A 24,411-nucleotide genomic window follows, 5' to 3' on the forward strand; every position below is an offset into this window, starting at 1 on the left:
GTTGGTTGTGATATCGAGTCTCCGACAACATAAAGCCTATTGTAAATAATAAATCTTATATATTTAGAAACAAATTTATAAATAAAAAAACACAAAATTCATCTCTATTGGATCGATGGAATGGGTTCAAATGCTTATGAAAAGATGGGATCTTTCACGACTTCCTTTGCATTGGTTCAAATGCTAATGAAAAGATCGGATCTTTCTTCGTTTGAACCAATGGAAAAGATGCCATGAAATCACGTCATCACATGGAACCCCTCCCTTCAAATTTTGCTGGGTTTGTAAAAACTAAAAGGAGTTTAATTGGGTTAGACAGTAAAAGGGACGGTTTCGGAGTCGGAGGCAACCAATTTTTATAGGGTCGGAATCTGAGTCGAAAAAATAACTGAATATGCTCTTTATTTTATTATATGGTAGAGAAAAGAGAGTTGGTTACACGATAACGATCTGACCTAACAATGAAAACGTGAATATTTACCTTCAAAAATAGTTTTATTGTTTTCTTAAGTAGTCTCCAGCATGATTTATACACTTTTTAATACGCTCAAACTAATTGTTGAAAAACTCTATCCACAGCGATTGACTCATAATTAACCATCCTTCGTTGCTCAAGCCGTATAGTTGCCACATGGTCAGATTTGCCGAAGAAAAAGGCGACCATTTGCATTGAAGTGATTCTTCTATGAACAACCCAGCAAAAAAAAACCTCCCAAAATAATAGGTTTTGTAAGGGATTTTTGGCAGCCGTAACTACTTACAAATCTCACTACTAACCCATTATTTCAACAAGGGCATGTCGTACTAGTTATTCTATGACCAATATAACCACTAGAATAACTAGTTATTTTATGGCCACTGGAAGTTGAAAAATAAGTTATAATTTAATTTTTTTTTTATTTTTAGAACAGTTTACGCGGAATTTGTTTTCAATTTCAACACACTTCATATTTATACCCTACACCACTATGTGGGGAGGGTATTATAAGTTGGTTTTGGCCAAAAAGTTTGTAACGCATCGAAATAATGGTCGTAGACCCATACTTATATATACCAAAATGAATGTCTCGACGAGCTGAATCGATCTGGCTATGTGTGTCCGTCCGTCAGTCCGTCCGTCCGTCCGTCTGTCCGTCTGTCCGTCTGTCCATCTAAACCTTGTAATCACGCTACAGGTCGCAATTTTGAACGGATCGTCACGAAATTTTGGATGTTGATGGGGGTCCCGGAGGGGAAGAAGCCTATTGATTTTGGTGATGGTCGGATAATATTTAGGGGTCGGAAAGGGCAAAAAACTTAGGTGGATAAAAAGACAACGTTTTTTTCCAAAGCGAATATCTCAGCTTCTATATGGGCTATGCCAAAAGCAAAACCTGACAATGAAAGTAGAAAATATCACCTTTCTAACGATGTAAAGTAGGTGCTCGTAGGTGATCAAACAACGAAGATATCACAATAGTAGCAAATAAAACCCCAATTTTCATTTTTGCGATTTTAATTATTTTGACGAATATCACAGCTTTGGTTGAAAACTTTCCAAAAGCAAAGCCTGACTATGAAAGTAGAAGATCCCGTCTTTACAATGATGCAAACTAGGTTGTCGCAGGTGGTCAAATGTCAGAGATATGGCAATAGTCGATAATGCATCCCATTTTCTGATTTGTTTGTAATCACGCTACAGGTCGTAATTTTGATCGAATCGTCACGAAATTTTGGGGGTTAATGGGTGTCCCAAAGAGAAAGAAGCCTATTGATTTTGATGATGGTCGGATAATATTCAGGAGTCGGAATGGGCAAACACTTATTTGTAGAAAGGTCAACGTTTTATTTCAAAGCCAATATCTCTGTTTCTTTAAGAGGTATATCAAAAGCAAAACCTGACAAGGAAAGTAGAAAATATCACCTTTACAACGATGTAAAGTACGTTGTCGTAGCTGCTCAAACAACAGAGATATCGCAATAGTCGGTATTGCATCCCATTTTCCGATTTGTTTGTAATCACGCTACAGGTCGCAATTTTGATCGGATCGTTACGAATTTTTTGGGAGTTGATGCGGGTCCCACAGAGGAAGAAGCCTATATAGTTTGGTGATGGTCGGATAATATTCAGGAGTCGGAATAAGCGAAAAGCTTATGTGGAGAAAAGTCAACGTTTTTTTCTTATGCGAATATCTCCGCTTCCGGTTGGAGTATTTCAAAAGGAATACCCGTCAATGGAAGAAGAAAAGATCTCGTTTATATTGATGCAAAGTATGTAAAGTATGTTGGCGTAAGTGAGCAAACCGAGATATTGCAAAATTCAGTAATATACCCAATTTTTCCATTTTTTGTAATCACGCTGCAAGTTGGAATTTTGACGAAATTTTTGGGGGTAGATGGGCGCCCCACAGAGGAAGAAGCCTATTGATTTTGGTGATAGTCGGATAATATTTAGGGGTCGGAATGTGGAAAAACTTATTTCAAAGTTTTATTCTTTGTGAATATATCGGCTTCTAGTAGGGGTATTCCAACGACAATGCCTGTCAATGGAAGAAAAAAATATGATTTTTACATTGGTGTAAACCAGGTTGGCGAAGGTGGTCAAACAAGGGAGTTACCACAATAGTCGGTAATGCATCCAATTCTTCCATTTTTCGCAATCAAGCTACACGTCGTAATTTTGATCGGATGGTCACGAAATTTTGGTTGCTTATGGGGGTCCCAGAGAGAAAGGGGCATATTATTTTTGGTGGTAGTCGGATTATATTCTCTAAAAGAAATGTTTTCCAGTGATAAGCTTATGTACAGGGGTAGTGGTGTAGGGTATCACATGGTCGGCCCCGTCCCGACTATAGCCTTTGCTCACTTGTTTTATTTTATTTCGCCCCTTACTGGATTTGAACACACGAAGTTCTGCTTTGTAGCCGAACACACTACATACTAGGCCACGCACACAAATATTAAGGGTTGTTTCAATGTTTACATGTGCACCACCAAGTGTTAATTGTTTTTTTTTTAACAAAAAGTACCCGCCCGGCGGTGAACGTTGAACACACAACACTCTGATTTGTAGTCGGACACACTAGCTCTGTGCCACCGTACTCATAACTTAATAATTTACATTACTTTGTAATTTTATTTACATTACTTTGTAATGGGTAATATAATTACTAGACAGCGGAATTCTATGCAAATGCATATATGGTTAGGATAGTCGTAGAGAAAATCTGATTAGACCGAAACTCGTTTTATCACAAAATAAAACGAATTAGGCCGATAAATTTATTTTGATATATCTCACCGAAATGACTGAAATTTGGCACTTAGTCTTCGTTGGGGGTACAAAATTTTCCACCTGAAAATTGTCGGTATAGATCCACGTCTTCATATAGCCCCCATAGAACGGAACCTCCGGATTTCTGGTATTTAGAAGGTTGTGGCCTCAATATCCCTCCGAAATGGGTGAAATTTGGTATTAAATGTTCCTTGGGGGTATAAAACTTTCCACCTGAAATTTGTCGGTATAGGTTCACGTCTTCGTATAGCCCCCATAGTACGGTACCTCCCGATTTCCGGTATTTTGAAGGTTGTGGTCTCAATATCCCGCCAAAATGGCTGAAATTGGGTCTTAAGTCCTCCTTGGGGGTATACAACTTTAACTTAAAATTTGTCGGTTTAGGTTTAGGCCTTCATATAGCTCCCTTAGAACGATACCACCCGATTTTCGGTATTTTGAAAGTTGAGGCTGTGGGTATACATTTCTTTATTTTATTGACTTGTCTGTAAAAGATTTTTGTACCTATTAGTGAAATATTTGTTGCATAAGAAAATATGTAAAAGGCATACATTTTGCATATGCAAAAATTTATGCATATTGCATATGTTTCGATTGCAATTTAATCAGAAGCCAAAAATAATCCCAGTCCCAAAATTTGACAAGAATCGGACCAAAAATAGGGGTTGCATAAAATTCCGCTGTCTAATAATGACTAACGGATCCGAATTTTTGGGAACATTCGTTGGATTTGGCTCGCCGTCAATGACGCACACGATCGATTGTTGTTCTGTTTCGGGCTCTTACGATAGATCTAAGATTCGTTGTATGTGACGATCTTAGTATAAACGTCGTTTGGAGTACCGCGATCGTATTTATTCGCAATTTCTTTGCACCAAACGTCAAGAGCCTTTTTTTGAGCGATTGTCAAATTGTGCTTGATCTAACGAGAAAACCAATTTTTGCGGCCAGATTCTAGATTCAAGATATATTTATTGAGACTTATATAATGTTTGAACAGTTACAATCAGCATGTGACAAGGAAATCTTAAAGCTATTTTGTATTATTTTAATTAATGTGTAATGGCAAGAGCTTCTTCCTTTTGCGGCCAGGTGTTCACGTAATATCAAATGTTAGTTAATGAATGAAATGTTCAAGTTTAGTATATAAAATGACAATCTTGCATTATCCGTTCTTGCACGGCTTAATGTATTTGTGGTACAACTGTCGTTTTTTGATGACCCTCATGACCTTCGTTTTTTAGCGAGTGTCGGAAACGATTGAATTCCATAAACCTATATTTCATAGTGATATAGAATTGTACTTTATCTATATACAACGATTTAAACTCATAAAAAACATACATTTTCTTTTAAATATCGATTTTATTTTTATTCAAAATCACAACATCTTTAAACTATGTATAAATAAACAACCATAACTCTTGCGATCATTTGAATGAGAGCTTTTTAAAATTACCAAGATTTAACAACAACTGGAACTGATTCATAAGTGTGCAAGACAGGAGCAGAGTAAGTTTCCACTGCAGGTGTAGCCACTGTTTTGGTTGTGTAAGAGGTGGTCTTTACTGCAGGAGCCAAAACATCCTGCACAACATGAGATGAACCATGGACAACCGAGTGACTTTGATGCGACACCGATGAGGGTACGGATTTTACCAAGTTGCCAGTATGAGCATAACCATGTTCCTTAACCGTTACAGTTGCCAAGGGGGCAGAATGGAGCTCAACGGATTCATAAAGACCAGGTCGAGCCAAGGCAATGGCAAATAAAGCAGACAACACCACCTAGTAGGAGAATAACAATTATTTTCTGCATTTTTTTTTAATATTTTACAAGAGGTGAAATACTTACCAACTTGAACATTTTTTAAATATATTTTTCGGAAAGAGAGTCTGTGTTGTTCAGAATAATTGATGCTTGAGTGTGATAATTTTCTTCAACCGCTACAGACTTTATATACAAAATTGAACAAATTTCAATTAAGAATGTAATGCAATTAAGAATGTAATTTTATAAAGTTGTTTTTATATGTGTTTATGATTATACATTAAGCTGACACTGGCTCTATGATGAGAGATTACGAGCGAGTGAACAAACATCACAAAACATTATAGGGCTAGTAACGCAGAGTTCATTCTCGTTTTAAAGCCATGTTAGTGCCACAAAACTCAAGTGACTGTGTTACATACCACCACAAGTTATTGAGATAGGTCAGCTAATTTCATTGTGATCAAAAATGAAGAGGGACGAAATCATTAAGAATGAAGAATTAAAGAAAATGCTTCAAACCTTAGCCTCTAGCTTGGTAAATGTATTTTGTTTTAGTAATTTCAAGTATTCTGCGTAAAACGTTTAAGAAAAGGGTCAGTCTCATTTGAATGAATGTGTTTACCGTGCGTGTACTCTAGGTGAAGGGCTTAAATAATCGATTGACAACAAAACAAATAATCTGTATACTTTTTTGAAAAAAATTATGCTTCAACGAGACCTGTTATTATTGCTGAACAGTGGTTACAGAGGAATATGGTGTGTATTCTGTACATGATTCTGGAGTTGGTGCCGAGCAATTTTGCTGAAGCGTAATTAAATTATTATAAGTCAGTTTTAGAAAAGTAGTACTGAAAATTATTGAAGTTACCAATTTAAACGTATATTGTATATCCAGATTTAAGACTACTTGCCAAATAATCATATGTTAAATGTCTATCAATATGAATTTCGTAAGGATGTGGCACTGAAGAAGCTGTTTAAAATGTCCAACATTTGTTTATAAAAAGCCCTACGGCCACCTGTGTAGTGGCTGAAGTTCACAACAATAACTCTTTTACGGCTTTGGTAATATTTTATCCAAACTTAATTTAAGGTACCTTCCCCACAAAGCTTCAACAATGTTCGGCAAAATTGTGCGCACGATAACTCATGAAGGGAGCAACGGAATTGGTCCATACATTGCACATCGTGAAATTTCTACTAGACATAGATGAGGTTCCAATATGGACTCTGTCGGTCCACTTTTTCGGGTACCTCCCACACAACATTTTCGAAAAGTTTTACCAATGGTAAAATTATGTTTTTTCGTAGGCAAGTACGTGCTCCCTGTCATAACGGTCCAAAATCTCTAAATTATACGGTAACCAACTGAAGTGAATGGTGGGCAGATTCCCCAGGTGATGGCATATCTATGGAAAGGAAAGGTGATAAATGACTCCCAAAATAAGGTCCACCTCTGAAATAAGCAACGCAGTATATTTTCTCTGGTATCTCCTTCGCACCTCTTTTGAGCTTTAATCCAAATCCACATTGTTGACGACAAGATCATACGTCGCCCTAAATACAAACTTTTTCTGGAAAAGGATTTTGGTAGTGCAGTAGATGAAAATTTCAACTCACAAAGGCTGAGGGTTTATATCTGTCAATAAAGCCGACTGATTATTTTTTACTTGTTTCAATTAAATTTACAGTTTGTGTTGTTCTTAAATACATAAATTATAATCAGTAATCTATTTAAATTTAATTATTATCAATATATATAAAATTCTGCTGTCATGGTGTTAGACATTATACTCCACCGAAACGGCTGGACCGAATATGATGAAATTTTGTATGCGGACTTTTTTAGGTCTAAGAATAGGTCGTAAGCTATATTTTACACGGCCAAGTGTAGTGACCGGTGGTCCTCCCCCACAAAATTTTTTAAGAAATTATATTTTTGACGGTATTATTTAAAAATTGCTTGCAATACTATGGTAATTACTATCTTGACCCTGAATGGTTATCGCGGAAGTGAAATATCGCGGCCATCCCAAAATTTTCAAAAATGTATTATTTCAGATATTTACTTAATTACTTACTTAACTGGCCCATTACAGAACATTTGTTCCATAAGCCGAACTAAGAAACGATCTCCAACTCTCTCTGTTTAGTGCTTCGCTTTTTAGCGGGTTCGTCATCGCTCATTCTTATGATATGGCCTAGCCAACGCAATCGTTGCATATCGATACGTTTAACTATACGGATGTCGTTTTATAGCAGATACAGCTCGTGGTTCATGTGACGTCGATATTCACCGTCAACGCAGATTGGTCCGTAGATCTTTCGTAGAATTTTCCTCTCAAACACACCAAGCACTGCCATGTCTGCTTGCACAAGTACCTAGCCTTCTGAACCATACATCAGCACGGGTAGTATCTGTGTTTTGTATTCCGAAACTGCTTACTCAGCCCGAAGTAGCATCTTTTGGCCAACACTGTTCTTCTTCGTATTTCACAACTGATGTTGTTGGTTGTGTTTACGGCGGTGCCGAGGTAGACGAAGTCCCTTACTACCTCAAAATTATAGGAACCAACGTCAACAGTTGGCCCGATCTCTATGGACGCATTGCGCGACGACACCATTAACTTTGTCTTCTAGCCGTTTACCGCCAGACCCACTTTAGCAGATTCCCTTTCGACTTTTTCAAAGGTATCAGTTACTTCCTTTACCAAGTAACATATGGCAATTTGTTTATATTGTGCCACTTATTTTCATCTTCGCATCTCGTATAACCTTTTCCAGCAGAATGTTAAAAAGATCACACGAGAGACCATCACCTTGTCTGAAACCTCTTTTGGTACCAAACTCTTCGGAGAGGTTCTTTCCTATTTTAACTGACGATCGAGTATCAGTTAATGTCATTCTACAAAGCAGGATGAGCTTTGCAGGGATACCAAATTCAGACATGGCTTGGAATACCTTTTAACGTAGGGGGATGTCGAAGGCTGCTATGCAATCAACCAAAAGGTGGCAAGTGTCGATCTGCATCTCTTGGGTCTTCTCCAGGATTTGCCGCAGGGTAAATATCTGTTTAATGGTGGATTTGCCAGGTCTAAAGCGGCAGTGGTATGGCCAATTATTTCGTTGACCATAGGCTTTAGTCGTTCGCACAATATCCCTGACACGATCTTGTAGGCAATAGAGAGAAGACGTATGCCTCTATAGTTAGAGCATACAGTCTTATCTCCTTTCTTGTGGACAGGGCACAGGATGCTCAGGTTCCAATCGTCGGGTACTCGTTTTTTCTGCCAGATAGTGCTAACTAGCTGATGAATACACTCTATCAGTGTGTCGCCTCCGGTTTTGAACAGTTCGGCCTTATTATTCTTCAGCCGACTTATTGCTGTCTTTACCTCATCTTGGCTTGGCGGTATACATTCAACACCAACTTCTAGGATTTGATCTGTGGTATCTTCGCCGTCTTCGCTACTATCGGATACCAACAGTTTGGATAAATGTTCTTTCCATATCCTGAGCACACTATCTGTATCAGTTACCAAATTACCTTGCTGGTCTCTACAGGAGGATGTGCCTGTAGCAAAGCCATCAGTTTGATGTTTCACTCTTTGGTAGAACTTTCGGACTTCATTCTGGCTCCTGTACATCTCGATTTTTTCACACACCCGTCTTTCCATTTCTCTCTTTTTCCTGCGGAAAAGACGTTTCTCCTCTCTCCTTTTCTCCCGATACCTCTCTCGTGCGCTACGCGTTTCTACTGATTGTAGAGTAGTCCTACATGCCGCATTTTTTCAGATAATACACCTAATTTTAGTAAGCGTGACTACAAAATTGCTATAAACACTGACTCCAATAAGTGGGAGAGCGCGACCAACTCCACGTTTTAGAATACAGTAAAATCCCAATAACTTGAGATGTCAGTAGGTCGAAATTCCAGAAAAATCGATTGGGAAATCAGACAAAGTTATTCAAAATGTCTAAAATAGCATCTTACACATATTTATAGTACTATACAATGGTAATTTGTGAGGATATACCATCATTGGAATCAGAATACCGCGATCGTGTCCGATTTTTGAAAACTTTATAATCACGGATAACGTCTCCAAATGTGGGAAGTGAGACTTCATAAACGCCATTAACATTGATTTCAATCATTGCAATAGCTAAATAAAGACAACATCTTTGAATACAGCAGTCTCGATAATGCCAACTATAATTTATAGAAGTCATTTTTATGAATTATTTATACATATGTTCCCATACATATCCCAGAAGAGACACTGGAGACTTCTCTCATACCAATGAGTGCACGAAGATTTATCAAATGTCGCCTACACCACGCTGAGCGGAATTTTTCCAACGTTGTATACAGAGCGCAAGTAAAAACAGCGTAACTTCCGATCGAGCCGAATATTTATAGTCTCCGCTTTAAATTATATTAAAACCAGATTTCAGCCATATCGATGGGATAATAAAGTTAAATCCTCCAAAATACCGAAAATCGGCCGGTACTGGTATACGGGAGCTATATCAAAATACTGACAATTTTTCGCAGGAATGTTAACGACCCCCGATGGAGACCAACTACCAAATTTTAGACATTTTGATGGTATAATTAGGCTAAACCTCCAAACTATGGAAAATCGGGAAGTACGGTTTTATGGATGTTATATCAAAACGTGAAGCTATATAGGCAAACCTCTGCAGGAATATTAACGACCCCCAACGGAGACCAACAAACCAAATCATAGCCCAGATTGCCGATAATGTAAAATGTCGCTTGACAAAAATTCCAACAAATCAGACAAAGCCTTACTTCAAAGATGGTTAAAAACTAGAAAATTTTGCAATGGTCACTAAAATGAAGAGCTAGCTGTGTATCTATATTCTATCTAAGAGTATATACAGTTCTTTAAGACTGGCATCATGTTCTAAATTCAACTTCTGAATCGGCTGGACCCAATCTGATAAAATTTTGTGTGTAGATTCATTAGGTGTGAGAATACACGACGGGTTTAAAAAAATCCCGAAATCTCAGAGATTATTCGACGTATTGGCATTCATTACAATAGCAATTGTGGCCTCTATCATTAATGGGTGTTTTGGAAGTAGAATACAGCGATTGAATTCGATTTTTGAAAACTATACTTTCTAAATTTAGCAAGTGGAGCAACAAACACGCCATGAACAGTGACTTCAATGCTTGGAATAACTCGATCAAGACCACATTTTAACACAGCAGGAGGAACCCAAATAGCATTTTGAAGTCATTTTTATAAATCACTGAGGTTTTTATGTTTAGGAATGTAAAATAATAGCTTTGTTCCTTTACGTAGAGGTTTCTTAAATTTTTGCCATTTTTCCCATTTTTAACGCGGAAAGCGTTCCTTAACCCCAAAAAGTAGTAAAACTGGAACCAATTTTTAAGAGAGTGAGAGAGGAGAGAGAGCCAAAATGGCTTTTTCTTTTACTACTTTCTGCTCGACAGAAAATCTGTCAAACTGCTGACTTGGCATTTATTTGACCAGATTTCAGCCTTTACGGTTGGATAATGTGGCTAAAACATTCAAAATACCCAAATCCGGGAGATATGGTTTACAGGGGCTATACGAAAACGTGGACCCGATAATTCTCTGCAGAAATATTTGACATCTCCAAGGGATACTAAATACTAAATACCAAATATTGCCATTTCTGTTGAATAATGTGTTTGAAACCTTTAAAATACCGAAAATCGGGAGTTACCGTTCGTGGAGTCTGGACCTATAATGAATATTCTATGCGCGAATGTTTTATGCTCACAACGAAGACTAAATACAAAATTGTAGCCATTTCGGTGGGATAATGATACGAGGGCGGTTCGGAAACTTCTTAGCCTATCAATGAAAGAGAATAGTTAGTTTTTCAAAAATATTTTTATTTTTCAATATAATCTCCTGAAACTTCAATACACTTAGTCCGACGCTTTTCTATCAATTCTATTCCTTGATTAAAATACTTTTCCTCAAGGTCTTCAAAATAGTGTTTTCAACGGCAATTGAATCTTCATTTGAGGTAAAACGCTTGTCAGGTTTTTTTTAGATTTGGGAACAAGTAAAAGTCACTGGAAGCTAAATCAGGAGAATAAGGTGGGTGGTCAAGCAACTCGTACTTTAATTCGTTGATTTTAGCCATTGTTAAAACACTCTTGTGCGCTGGTGTGTTGTCTTGATGAAAAATTATTTTTTTGTGATGTAAGCCAGGACGTTTTTCTCGAATTTGTACATTTAATTGATCCAAAAGGTTGCAATAGTACTCTGAATTTATTGTTTTACCCTTTTGCAGATAGTCAATCAATATAATACCTTTGAAGTCCCAAAAAACCGTTGCCATAACCTTACCAGCCGATTGAATTGTTTTTGCCTTCTTTGGGGCACTTCCTCCAGCTTCAGTCCATTGTTTGGATTGTTCTTTTGTCTCTGGAGTATAGTGGTGGATCCATGTCTCATTAAACAGTTATGAAACGACGCTTAAAATCCATTTTATTTCGCTTAAAACTATCCAAACAGGCTTGAGAAATGTTCATTCTTATGCGTTTTTGATCGACTGTTAACAAATGCGGCACCCATCTTGCAGTAAGCTTTTTCATCTGTAGTTCTTCATGCAAAATTAAATGGACTCGATCATTTGAGATGCCCATGATATTAGCAATTTTCACGCACTTTTATTCGTCGATTATTTAATACCATATCCCAGCAAAATAAATTGGAAGTAGTGCAATATGGATTGCCACTCCATGCCCACTCCATGCAAACAGCCGCAAAATCCATACTTGGATACCAGAGACCTCCACCAAGGAATCCATGGTATGATGAGGAGTGTCGTGCTGCCACCGAAGAGAAAAATGCGGCATATAAGGCTACTTTACAATCCGTAGCAACGCGTAGCGCACGAGAGAGATACAGGGAGAAAAGGAGAGAGGAGAAACGTCTTTTCCGCAGGAAAAAGAGAGAGATGGAAAAGCGGGAGTGTGAAAAAATCGAGATGTACAGGAGCCAGAATGAAGTCCGAAAATTCTACCAAAGAGTCAAGCATCAAACTGATGGCTTTGGTACAGGCACATCCTCCTGTAGAGACCAGCAAGGTAATTTGGTAACTGATACAGATAGTGTACTCAGGATATGGAAAGAGCATTTTTCAAATCTGTTGGTATCCAATAGCAGCGAAGACGACGAAGATACCACAGTCCCAATCCCAGAAGATGGTATTGAATGTATACCGCCCAGCCAAGATGAGGTAAAGACAGCAATAAATCGGCTGAAGAATAATAAGGCAGCAGGGGCCGATGGCTTACCAGCCGAGCTGTTCAAAACCGGAGGCGACACGCTGATAAGGTGTATTCATCAGCTAGTTAGCACCATCTGGCAGGAAGAACGAGTACCCGACGATTGGAACCTGAGTATCCTGTGCCCCGTCCACAAGAAGGGAGATAAGACTGTATGCTCTAACTATAGGGGCATAAGTCTACTCCCTATTGCCTACAAGATCGTGTCAGGGATATTGTGCGAACGACTAAAGCCAATGGTCAACGAGATTATTGGACCATACCAATGCGGCTTTAGACCTGGCAAGTCCACCATTGACCAGATATTTACCCTGCGGCAAATCCTGGAGAAGACCCAAGAGATGCAGATCGACACCTACCCCCTTTTTGTCGATTATAAAGCAGCCTTCGACAGTCCGCTGCGCTCAAAGGTATTCCAAGCCATGTCTGAATTTGGTATTCCCGCAAAGCTCATCCGGCTTTGTAAAATGACTTTAACTGACACGAGGTCCTCAGTTAAAATAGGAAAGAACCTCTCCGAAGAGTTTGGTACCAAAAGAGGTTTCAGACAAGGAGACAGCCTTTCGTGTGACCTCTTCAACATCCTGCTAGAAAAGGTTATACGAGAGGCAAACGTCAAAAGAAGTGGCACAATCTACACCAATAGTCACATGTTACTTGCTTATGCTGATGATATAGACATCATGGGTCGATCAGTAAAAGAAGTAACTGATACCTTTATAAAAGTCGAAGGAGAATCTGCTAAAGTGGGTCTGGCGGTAAACGGTGAGAAGACCAAGTTGATGGTGTCGACGCGCAATGCGTCCATTGAGCTCGGACCGACTGTGGAAGTTGGTTCCTATAATATTGAGGTAGTAAAAGACTTCGTCTTCCTCGGCACCTCCGTCAACACAACAAACGACATCAGTTGTGAAATAAAAAGAAGAATTGTATTGGCCAACAGATGCTACTTTGGATTAAGTAAGCAGTTTAAAAACAAAGCCACATCTCGTCAAACAAAAATAACGCTCTACAAAACACTGATACTACCCGTGCTGATGTATGGCTCCGAAGCCTGGGTACTTGCGCAAGCAGACATGGCAGTGCTTGGTGTGTTTGAGAGAAAAATTCTTCGAAAGATCTACGGACCAATCTGCGTTGACGGTGAATATCGACGTCGCATGAACCACGAGCTGTATCTGCTATACAACGACATCAATATTGTTAAACGTATCGAGATGCAGCGATTGCGTTGGCTAGGCCATATCAAAAGAATGAGCGATGATGAACCCACTAAAAAGGCGTATGAATACATGCCACATGGCGGTGCACGCAGAATTGGCAGGCCAAGGAATAGATGGCGCAAACAAGTGGATGATGAGATGACAAGGCGCGGTATTCCAGAGAGCAAAGCAACAAATAGAGAGGAATGGAGATCTCTTCTTAGTTCGGCCTATAGAACAAATGTTCTGTAATGGACCAGCTAAGTAAGTAAGTAAGTGCAATATGGATTAGTTCTTTCACGGCATGTTTTGATGCAGTTCAAACGGAGTCGTGAAAAAGGCACTCCAGTCCTCACATTTTAACCGCATTTGGATGCAATCCAAGGAATGACATCCAATTGTCACATTTTAACAACATCCGGATGCAGTTCAACGGAGTCGTGAAAAAGGCACTCCAATTCCTCACAATTTAACAGCATCCGGATGCAGTCCAAACGGAGTCGTGAAAAAGGCACTCCGTTCGCTACATTTTATTAGCAGTTGTTAGAGATCCCTACAAGTTCATAAATCAGTGTGTACATCTCTACAGACAGCGGTATACATTTTACAAAAAGAGATAAGCGTGTTAAAATTTCCAAAAATTTGCTAATACAAACTACAAAATATTTAATTTGTGAACATTTTTCCGGTAACTCACGAGAAGAAAATTTCCCAATGGAGTGCTGTTGGAGTACATGTCGAAATCTTAACTGGTGATGGCAAGACAAAATCAAACCCAAATATCAGATGAAGCATAAACAATTCAGCTTGGATTAAATAGAGAGTGAAGGAAACACGCATGTTTGCGATTGAATTCAATGGAGAATTTTCATAATATGTGTTAATGTAATAAAGTTCGTAATATTTTTGTTCTCCACAAATAATAAATGCATTTTATTTGTTCTGGGATATTTTGTAATGGCTTGCACAAAAACACGTGCTTTGGACTGCATCCTATTCTACCCCAAAGGGTTAGTTAACAATGCCAATGGGTCAGTTAAAATGCAGTGCCAATGGGTCAGTTAAAATGCAGTGCCAGAGGGTCAGTTAAAATGCAGTGCCTCTTTCAGTAGTCACGCTCTTGTAAAAATCATGAGTGAAAATGCATAATTTGATGCACTTCCAGATCACATGTACATATCATTTAACTGCCTCTTTGGAGGCAAACTTTTTGCTGGGATCATGCACTTTGGCTGCAATTTCTGTTGTTGTTGCTGTTTTTGGACGTCCACTACGTGGTTCATCTTTAATGCTTGTACGACCACGTTTAAATTCAGCAACCCAATTTTTTACTGTTGCATATGAAAGAGCACTTTCACCTAACACATTCACCGTATTATATGAATTTCTTGTCCCGATAAACCTTTTTTATGTAAATATTTAATGACAGCACGCATTTCTAAATTTTCCATTGTAAAAGATGCATCTTTTTTAAACACCTGTTTCTATATGAAGGAGTTGCCAGATCGAAACAAAATTTAACATGTGTTCATAACAGAGATGGAAGTTTCGAAAACACTTAACTTTTTTCTGTTTATACCGCGCTTTTTGTGCTAGGCTAAGAAGTTTCCGAACTGCCCTCGTATTGCGGCTAAATACCTTGCAAATACTGAAAATAGTGAGGTTCCGTTTCATGAAGAATGTTCTAAAAACCTGAATCTGTACCGACCATATTATACGGATTGTTTTATACCTCCAACGAATATGAACTCCAAATATAAGCCATACCGGTAGGATAATGCGACTAGAACCTTGAAAATTACGAAAATCACTGATAAAGAATATACACTTTATAGCGTCTTGGACGAGAGTTCTGATATGTTACCAAATGAAATCCATCTTATAGTGGAGGGTATAGATCCTCATCATATCCACCCATTGTTTGTTTCCTCGCCGAAGTTGTTCTCCAACAACGTTTTTAACAAAAATATGTATATTCTGAAATATCTATTGCTCGCTCAGAGAATACAAATGATTTTCCTTCTACAACCACAGTGCAACAATAGAAACTGGTATTATTAATATTTCAATTATGAAAACATTATTCTAGTGATTGGAGTTTTTTATGTTAAATTGATTTTTAAGCCCTTTTCTTAGCATACCCACACATAACTAATTTACTTCGATCTGAATGGACCATATTTACATACATTTGTTTATCTACGTACACGCAGAATACTTCCAATTACCAAAACGTAAAATTACATGTTGTGCTTTTACATGTACCAAAAAGCTAAGGGCTAATGTTAAGGTTGTAACCTTGCGTATAATTCTTCATTCTTAATGATTTTTTTATTTTCGGTCTTAATAACAAAGTAACTACGATGACCTATCTCAATAACTTGTGGTCATAAGATTCATGATCACTTTTATGATGGTAATTTGGCTTACAAGCAAGAATGTATTGGTCATTACTTGCACTACAATGTGTTAGAGTTTTGTGACGCTCACAATCTATTATCATAACAACAATGCCAGATGAAGTACTCATAAAAACAGCTTTGGTAAATGCTGATGGGTTTGTTATGATTTCAATACTTGTTTTTTGCAAAAACAACATTAAATTCTTAATTGAAAATTTTTAAATTTCGATTTTGTATATAAAGTCCATAGGTGTTGAAGAAAATTATCACACTCTATCATCGACTATTCTAAACAACACAGACCCTCTTCCCAAAAAATAAATCAAACAAAATGTTCAAGTTGGTAAGTACTCTATAACTCATAAGTAATAAAAAAACATTCCTTTAAACATTTTCTCGCTCTTAGTTGGTGTTGTCTGCTTTATTTGCCATTGCTTTGGCTCGTCCTGGTCTTTATGAATCTGTTGAGTTGCATTCTGCGCCCTTGGCAACTGTAACCGTTAAGGAACATGGTTATGCTCATACTGGCAACTTGGTAAAATCAGTACCCTCATCAGTATCTCATCAAAGTCACTCGGTTGTCCATGGTTCATCACATGTTGTGCAGGATGTTTTGGCTCCTGCAGTAAAGACCACTTCTTACACAACCAAAACAGTGGCTACACCTGTCGTGGAAACTTACTCCGCTCCTGTCTTGCACACTTATGAAGCGGCTCCAGTTGTTGTTAAATCTTGGTAATCTTAAAAACTTCCATTCATTTGATTATTGTTGTTAATTTATGGTTTAATGATTTAGTTGTTTTGTCTAAGAATAAATACGATATTTGATCAATTCAATTTAATAATTGTGAACTTGTTTTACTCTTCATGACAAGAAAGTAATTTTCAAATCGGAAAAAGCGGCCTGTACGAGGGCTAATCGAAATTTTTCTAGCCTAGGCATCACTACGTGCTGCTAGGCTCCATTTGATATTACCATTGGAAAATTTGGTATGTTTTAGCATAAAGGTACTCAGTACAGTTTGACGAACGACCATGTGTTGCGTTGTTTACAGTGACATCAAAAAATCAATTCGCAAAAAAATTTAATTTACTTGTGAACATTTTCGTCCAACCATTTTTCACAACATTCGACGTGTATTATGGCGATAAGACTTCATTGATCAAATTAAATCGTTGTAAGGCGAAGCATCATCCTGTAGCATTCTTAAAAATTGGTTTAATGAATTCAATTATAGACGTTGCTTGCTCAAAAACGAAGGTCGTTCAAAAAGGGCCGCTGTGCCAGAACAAATATATGTGCATGAACGGATAATGCATGGTCGCCATGTTATTTACCGTGAGACAGGGGTATTCTTGATGAATAATCCATGTCGACACCGGCCTTAAAAAGATCGACTGGTAGCCCATCAACTCATGCCTTGTTCTTCGCACGATCTGATGTCCATCCTTGTGGACCTTAGTTCAAACTTTTTGATCGAAAAAGTGTGTCCAAACTTAGATCAAGTTAGAAGATGACCACTCATTCGGTACAAAGTTATGTACAACATTTATCACAAAAAAGGTGTGCATGTTAACTCATTAATATGAGAGAAGTCTACTGTGTGTCTTCGGGGATGTTGTCCTCGTTAAAACGGTACATTTCGGCAAAAAAACATATTTCCTGAGATAATGACTCAAAAGATTTAAAAATCTACCGCCACCAAATAAGATAACAGAACAGCATGAACAGGTCTATGCTTCCATACATTATGATCCCTGGGGGTATGATCCAAAATCTCAAAAAATCCTACGGTGACAGGTGGCCACGATAATTATATAAAGAATGACTGCCAAGATAAGATCCACTTCCAAGATGAACTATGTCGGCCCATAACTTCAGCTACTTCCTCTGCGGAATTTCAACTATTTTGCGTTTTAAAACAAATTCAATTTTTAGCCAAAACGCATTTGTTCGAAACCTCCACAATCATAAATTATTGCGGGTATTCATCTTTATGATTGTGTAGTTGTTGCGAAAAATCTTACATTTTTGTCTGCATGTTCATATTTCCTTCCCTAAAAACGAACACAAAATTATGAAGTCGATTTAGCAATATCCGTCTGTCTGGCTAGCCGATTCGGTCCAAAAGTTGGCCTCCTTAATATTTATTCAAACTTAGTTTATGTTCGAAGATGAGCCATATCGGTTCACTTATTCAGGTACCTCCGGGGCCTTCGTAATCGAGCCTTCATAATATTTTATCCAAAATTACTTTAAGTTCGTAGATGGACAATATAAAAATGTCACTAACGGTACACGCTACATATGTTGAACGGAGTAACCGATTTAGTCCAAACTTTGGATCTCCTGATATTGTGTCAAAATTTAGTTTAAGTTCGAAAATGATCCACAGATGTCTCTTCCTTAGTGAACGTTATATATATGAAAATGACTCCCAAAATAAGATCCACTTCCACAATGGACAATTCCTTTAAGTACCTCTTCCGCAACACTTTTGAGTATTAATCATATTTTTGTCGGCAAGGTCAAATGCCCAAAATACTGAACACACCTTAATACCTAAATTTTGGAGAAAAGTATTTTGGTTTTAAAGCCTCTATCAATCTGTCAATCTGTCCGTAGATGAAAGTTTCAATTTCCATAGGCTGATGCTATATCTCTGTCGGCAAATCCGGCTGAAACGTGTTTACTTTTTACCTGAATTTCTCTTTTGAGAATATGTTGCGTATAATCCAATACTTTTATGCTTCCCTGGGTGAATGTAACGCCGCATGTTTTAGGGACGCCAAGGTTCATGGGCATAAGTACTATTACTTCAATATACTCCACCAAAAATGAATTAGCCGAAGGGAATATCAACTTCAGGTATTCGTGGGGACTTAACCCTTGAAATAAGTACAACATTTCTGATGCATAGGTGCGGTACTGAGCGTAGATCCTAGACTATCTGCAAATATGACTACAGCCAAACACAGAAAAAATAGATAGCGAGAAGATGTTACCAAATTACATACATCAACTGCAAATAAAGAAGTGAATCGTGGAACGTCACAACCTAAAACCAGATCTTAGAAATAAATTTGGAATTTAGTCTTTTCACCTGAAATGTGTCGGTTTAGGTCCACGACTACATATAGCCCCATAAAACGGTACCTAATCGTTTTTATACCCTCAGCATTTGTGGTAACGGAGCGTATATACACTTTCATACGGGCAAAATGTGCCTCATCGAAATAATGGTTTTAGACCCCAAGTATGTTTGGACGAAATGTGTTTCAGACAATTTGGAGTCGATTGAGCAATGTCCGTCCGTCTGTCTGTCTGGCTGGCTGGACCGCACAATAACTCTCGAACGGATAAACCGATTCTGCTCAAATTTTGGCTTTCGTAATATTTTACCCAATCTTAGTTTAAGTTCGAAGATGGGCTATATCGGTCCACTCCTTCCGGTACCTCCCCCACAAAAGTTCGAAAATGTTCGGAAAATTTGTGAGCACGATAACTCTTTGTAAATCATGAAATGTCGACCAGACTTAGATGAGGTTTCAATTTGGACTCAATCGGTCCACTCTTTCGGGTACTTCCCACACAAAATTTCGGATAAGTTCAGTTTAGGACCTGCTCTCGAATTGCTTTGATTTTTGTTTTAGCAACTTGTATTTACTGCCCCCCATACGACGGTACAATTTTCATCAGGGGCAAGTCCGTACTTCCTGAGAAAATAGCTTGAAAGGTGCACAAAACCCCTATGACACCGTGTTATCGCAAGATAACCGATTGGGTCCAAAATTTGGCCTTAGTAATATTTTGTACAAACATATGTAGTTTAAGTTCGAATATAAGCCATATCGGTCCATTCCTTCAGGTACCTCCCCTACAAAAGTTCAAAAATGTTCGGAAAAATTGTTCGTACGGTAACGCTTGAAGGGAGTGGCAGAATTGGTCTATACTTTACACATCCTAATATATCTACCAGATATAGATCAGGTTCAAATATGGACTATATTTGTCCACTCCATCCGGTACCTCCCACACAAAATTTCGGATAAGTCTACTTTAAGACCTGCTCTCGAATCACTTTGATTTTTGTTGAAGCAACTTGCATTCGCTGCCTCAATTACGATGGTAAACGTTTTTTTTAGGGGCAAGTCCTTACTTCTTGAGCAAGCAGCCCGAAGTGTGTAAAAACCTCCTATGGCAACATATGTTGTGGCTGGAGATCCACTTCCATAACGGTCAATATCGATCCATTCCTTTTAGTATCTGCTCTGCAAAACTTTTGATCTTTAATCCTAATCAATGTTTTTGTCGGTTCAAACGCCCAAAATTTTTAAAACCCCCTAAATACATACGTATTTTTGGAGAAAAAAATTGTTTCAATATACACAGGCTGAGGGTATATCTCTGTCGGCAAAGCCGACTGATACTTTTTTACTTGTTTAGCCTCAATATACCATCGAAATGGCAGAATGGTCCCCATAGAACGATACCTCAGATTTTCGGTATTTTGAAGGTTGTGGGAGGGTGTACAACTTAAAAAAATAAAATTTTTCGGTATAGTAAATGTCTGAAATTTGGTATTTAGTATAGAACTGTACTAACGGATTTTCGATTTTTTGAAAGATTCAGGGGTACAAAACAGTGTAGACGGGTAAAAAACATCCCTTGGCAAAAATATCCTTTTAATGACCAACACGAAGGTTAATTGCTAACTAAAATATTCCTTGAATTGTAGTCAGTAAAGTTGCCAAAGACACCATATAACGAGTGTGCAGGGATTCTAAGGAATCTGAACACAAATGTTTTCAAAAATATTGAAATGGTGGAAACTTGCCAACCAATTTTAGTCTCGTTTTTTTTTTTTTTTTTTTTTTTTTTTTTGAGAGTGACCATTTTGCATAAACTCAAATGAAGTACGACTGTAAAAATAAAATGTGTTTTGGATTTTTACATATGTATCGAGTTTAAATAAGATATAGAGTTTTGATTTATTCTAGCCTTATAGTAACTTATAGTAAAATTTTTTGGCGAAAAAATTTTTTGGAATATTGTCATCTGATACAATCACATTGTAAAGGAGAAGGGACAAAAAGTCTTCTGCAATGAGTGTTAAACAATATGAAAGATGAAACCAGGGATAAAAAAAACATAAGTACCCCAAGTTAGGTAAAAATCGATTAATTTTTATAGGTTTGGTTTAAAGGTTTTTCGGAAAAATGGTCCCTGTGCATGGTAAAAGAGGTCCAAAACAAACAAGCAAAACCAAAAAGGTAAGATAGTATTTTCTTTAAAAAATCAGAGTTTATTTTTAACCAACTAAAAAGAAAAATAGCACAAAATCTTAAAACTATAATTTAACAACAATAACTTTAACAATCATGAGAATGCGGGTTGAAGCGTAGGATTACCAAGACTTAACAAGAACAGGAGCTGATTCATAAGTGTGCACAACAGGAGCAGAGTAAGTTTCCACAACAGGGGTAGCCACTGTCTTGGTTGTGTAAGAAGTGGTCTTTACTGCAGGAGCCAAAACATCTTCCACAACATGAGATGAACCATGGACAACCGAGTGACTTTGATGGGATACGGATGAGGGTACTGATTTTACCAAGTTGCCAGTATGAGCATAACCATGTTCCTTAACTGTTACAGTTGCCAAGGGAGCAGAATGGACTTCAACGGATTCATAAAGACCAGGACGAGCCAAGGAAAGGGCAAATAAAGCAGACAGCAACACCTGGGATAAGATGAGAAGCATTATTTATTCTATTTATTTTAATTAAAGTTTTTTAATTATTGCTTTGATTGTGGATTACTTACAAACTTGAACATTTTGTTTAATTTTTCTTTTTTCGGAAGAGAAGTTGTATTGTTGAGAATGACTGATATTTGAATGTGATAATTTCCTCCAACACCTATGGATTTTATATACCAAATCGTCATTGAACAAATTTCAATTAAGAATTTAATGTTGTTTTGGGAGAAATAACCAACAAAACAAGTCTTCTAATCATATGAAAGACGTAAGTGTTTACTAAAGCGTTTTTTGGACTTCGTCTGCCTTTGGCGTTATGATGAAAGATTACGATATTGAAAAAAAAAAACCTTAACACATTAAAGTGTAAGTAATGCAGAGTACATTCTATTTTGTAAACCACGTTTAAAACCCAAGAGATCATGAAACGTGCGACCACAAGTTGTTGTTAGGATAGGTCATGTAATCGAAACAGAAAAAAGAATGAAGAAATAAACATAAGGTCACAGCCTTAATCTTAGCCCTCAGCACGGTATATGTAAATGGCGCCACTTTTTATTTTATTTTGTTGGTAATTGAAAGTATTCTGCCGGTGTGTTGAAAAATAATTTTAAGAAAAAGGGCCAGTCTCATTTGAGGGAATGTGTGTGTGCTCTCAGTGCGCTTAAAACTTAAGGGCTTAAGACTTAAGTAATCAATTTTATAACATACACACACACGTATTAACAGAATAATGTTTTGATAATTGAAGCTGTATAAAGTCTTGTTTTGGTGCTTGAACAGTGGTTCAATGGGAATCATTCTATAACATCGGGCTACAATGGTTAAAATGTCAGTATTGTAAACAGTATTGTAAATAGTCACTGTTGATATGTTTAGAATGGAATGTGTTTCTCGAAATGAGATATTGGAATTTGTTAACCAACAGTAGTCACTGTGCAGTCATCAACAACAATGGTAACAATGGTATTGTTTTTATTATTCTTTAAAATTGTTATGTGACTTTCAATAACACCAGCAAACTATATTGAAGTAGCTTGACATATATATAGTCGTTTATTTTTTGAGTTAATCATTACACTTCTTCTTCAATCATTTAACACAATACAGACCTTCTACACAAAAAAAAAATTAATAAAACAAAATGTTCAAGTTGGTAAGTTATCACTTCATTCAATCATACAGACAAATCTCTAATTAAATGTATTGCTTCAGGTGGTGTTGTCTGCTTTATTTGCCATTGCATTGGCTCATCCTGGTCTTTATGAAACTGTTGAGCTTCATTCAGCTCCCTTGGCAACTGTAACGGTAAAGGAACATGGTTATGCCCATACTGGCAACTTGGTAAAATCTGTACCCTCATCAGTATCCCATCAAAGTCACTCGGTTGTCCATGGTTCATCGCATGTTGTGCAGGACGTTTTGGCTCCTGCAGTAAAGACCACTTCATACACAACTAAGACATTGGCTACACCTGTAGTGGATACTTACTCTGCTCCTGTTGTGCACACATATGAATCTGCTCCTGTTGTTGTTAAGTCTTGGTAATTTTAATAACTCGTATTGATATTGCAGTAAATACTATTAATTTGTTATTTTATTTCATAACGATTTTTGTTTTGTTATTTGAAAATAAACTGGTTATTTTACAAGAAAATATAATTTCCTAGTTTCATAATTTCCTAGTTACATTAACTTTGGTATTTATAAACGATTATAGGACCATTATATATATATATATATATATATATATATATATATATATATATATATATATATATATATATATATATTCTCGTCGAAATATCTATATCGTCTGAGAAATAACAAGAAAACATTTACTCACCAATATAGGTTAAATCCCGATTAGAAATCGAGACTTAACCGTAAGGACTGCGCAATCAACTAGTATTTTATTTTTTTATATTTTATGTATTTGTTTCATTTATTTTTGCTGAGGTTTCAAATTAATTTCTTTGTTTTAGGCCATGGTTTGTTTTACCATGGTTTTAGGCCTAGAGTACTACCCCAATGGCTCAACTTCATCATTACTTTCGATGATAGAGAGAAATGTTTTTCAAAACGAACTGACAGTGTTGCAAAATTTGACTGATCGGCGAAGGGAATTATCAATTGGCTTTTCAGTTTTTTTTTTTTTGAAATGATGCCTTTTTGGCGAAAACCCGAACTCTTTATGTGTCTAGTATTCTCATATAAATGAGAAACACACTCATTTTCGGCTTTCCCGAAAAGCATCAGATCAAAAATATTTGCAAACTACTATCAGCATGTTTCAACTAAGATCTCATCGAGTACTGTAAGTTGAAAGAAACATTAAAAGTTATAAGTAAAGTTCCACTAAAGCGCCCATATTTCGCACTGTGTGGTATTCAGGGTGCTTTTAGCCGTTTGATATTGCCCCCCATAGAACTGTACCACCCGATTTTTGGTATTCGGTATTAAATTGGGTGTTTAGTTTTCCCTGAAGGTATAAAATATTCCCGCATAGAATGCTTGGACCTGGATCTGCAGGTTTTTTGGAACGGTGCATCCTGATTTTCGGTATTTTCAAGGTTTTAGACATATTATTCATCCAAATTGGTTATAAATTGGTTGTTGGTCTACGTTGGGTGTCGTAAATATTACTGCAGAAAATTGTTGCTTCGATATAGC

The 24,411-nt window shown here is 37.2% G+C and overlaps 4 protein-coding genes across 4 annotated transcripts; 2 read left to right on the top strand and 2 right to left on the bottom strand.

Moving 5' to 3' along the window:
- Positions 1 to 4,706: 4,706 nt before the first annotated feature.
- Positions 4,707 to 5,196, bottom strand: LOC141403494 (uncharacterized). Its single transcript, XM_073985986.1, has 2 exons — positions 5,130 to 5,196; positions 4,707 to 5,062 (listed from the first exon to the last, which is right to left on the bottom strand). The coding sequence occupies exons 1-2, from the start codon at positions 5,139 to 5,141 to the stop codon at positions 4,730 to 4,732; spliced, it is 345 nt and encodes a 114-aa protein (XP_073842087.1). The 5' UTR covers positions 5,142 to 5,196; the 3' UTR covers positions 4,707 to 4,729.
- An 11,114-nt stretch (positions 5,197 to 16,310) lies between these two features.
- On the top strand, positions 16,311 to 16,718 carry LOC141403872 (uncharacterized). The gene is made up of 2 exons (XM_073986922.1): positions 16,311 to 16,322; positions 16,386 to 16,718. The coding sequence occupies exons 1-2, from the start codon at positions 16,311 to 16,313 to the stop codon at positions 16,716 to 16,718; spliced, it is 345 nt and encodes a 114-aa protein (XP_073843023.1).
- A 4,669-nt stretch (positions 16,719 to 21,387) lies between these two features.
- On the bottom strand, positions 21,388 to 21,815 carry LOC141402906 (uncharacterized). Its single transcript, XM_073985032.1, has 2 exons — positions 21,804 to 21,815; positions 21,388 to 21,720 (listed from the first exon to the last, which is right to left on the bottom strand). Exons 1-2 carry the CDS (start codon positions 21,813 to 21,815, stop codon positions 21,388 to 21,390), a joined length of 345 nt encoding a protein of 114 aa, XP_073841133.1.
- Positions 21,816 to 22,882: 1,067 nt separating this feature from the next.
- On the top strand, positions 22,883 to 23,286 carry LOC141401218 (uncharacterized). Its single transcript, XM_073981229.1, has 2 exons — positions 22,883 to 22,894; positions 22,954 to 23,286. The coding sequence occupies exons 1-2, from the start codon at positions 22,883 to 22,885 to the stop codon at positions 23,284 to 23,286; spliced, it is 345 nt and encodes a 114-aa protein (XP_073837330.1).
- Positions 23,287 to 24,411: the final 1,125 nt, after the last annotated feature.

The sequence above is a fragment of the Musca autumnalis genome, unplaced genomic scaffold, assembly GCF_047663935.1.
Source record: "Musca autumnalis isolate F117 unplaced genomic scaffold, ASM4766393v1 scaffold_4, whole genome shotgun sequence".
NCBI lineage: Eukaryota > Metazoa > Arthropoda > Insecta > Diptera > Muscidae > Musca > Musca autumnalis.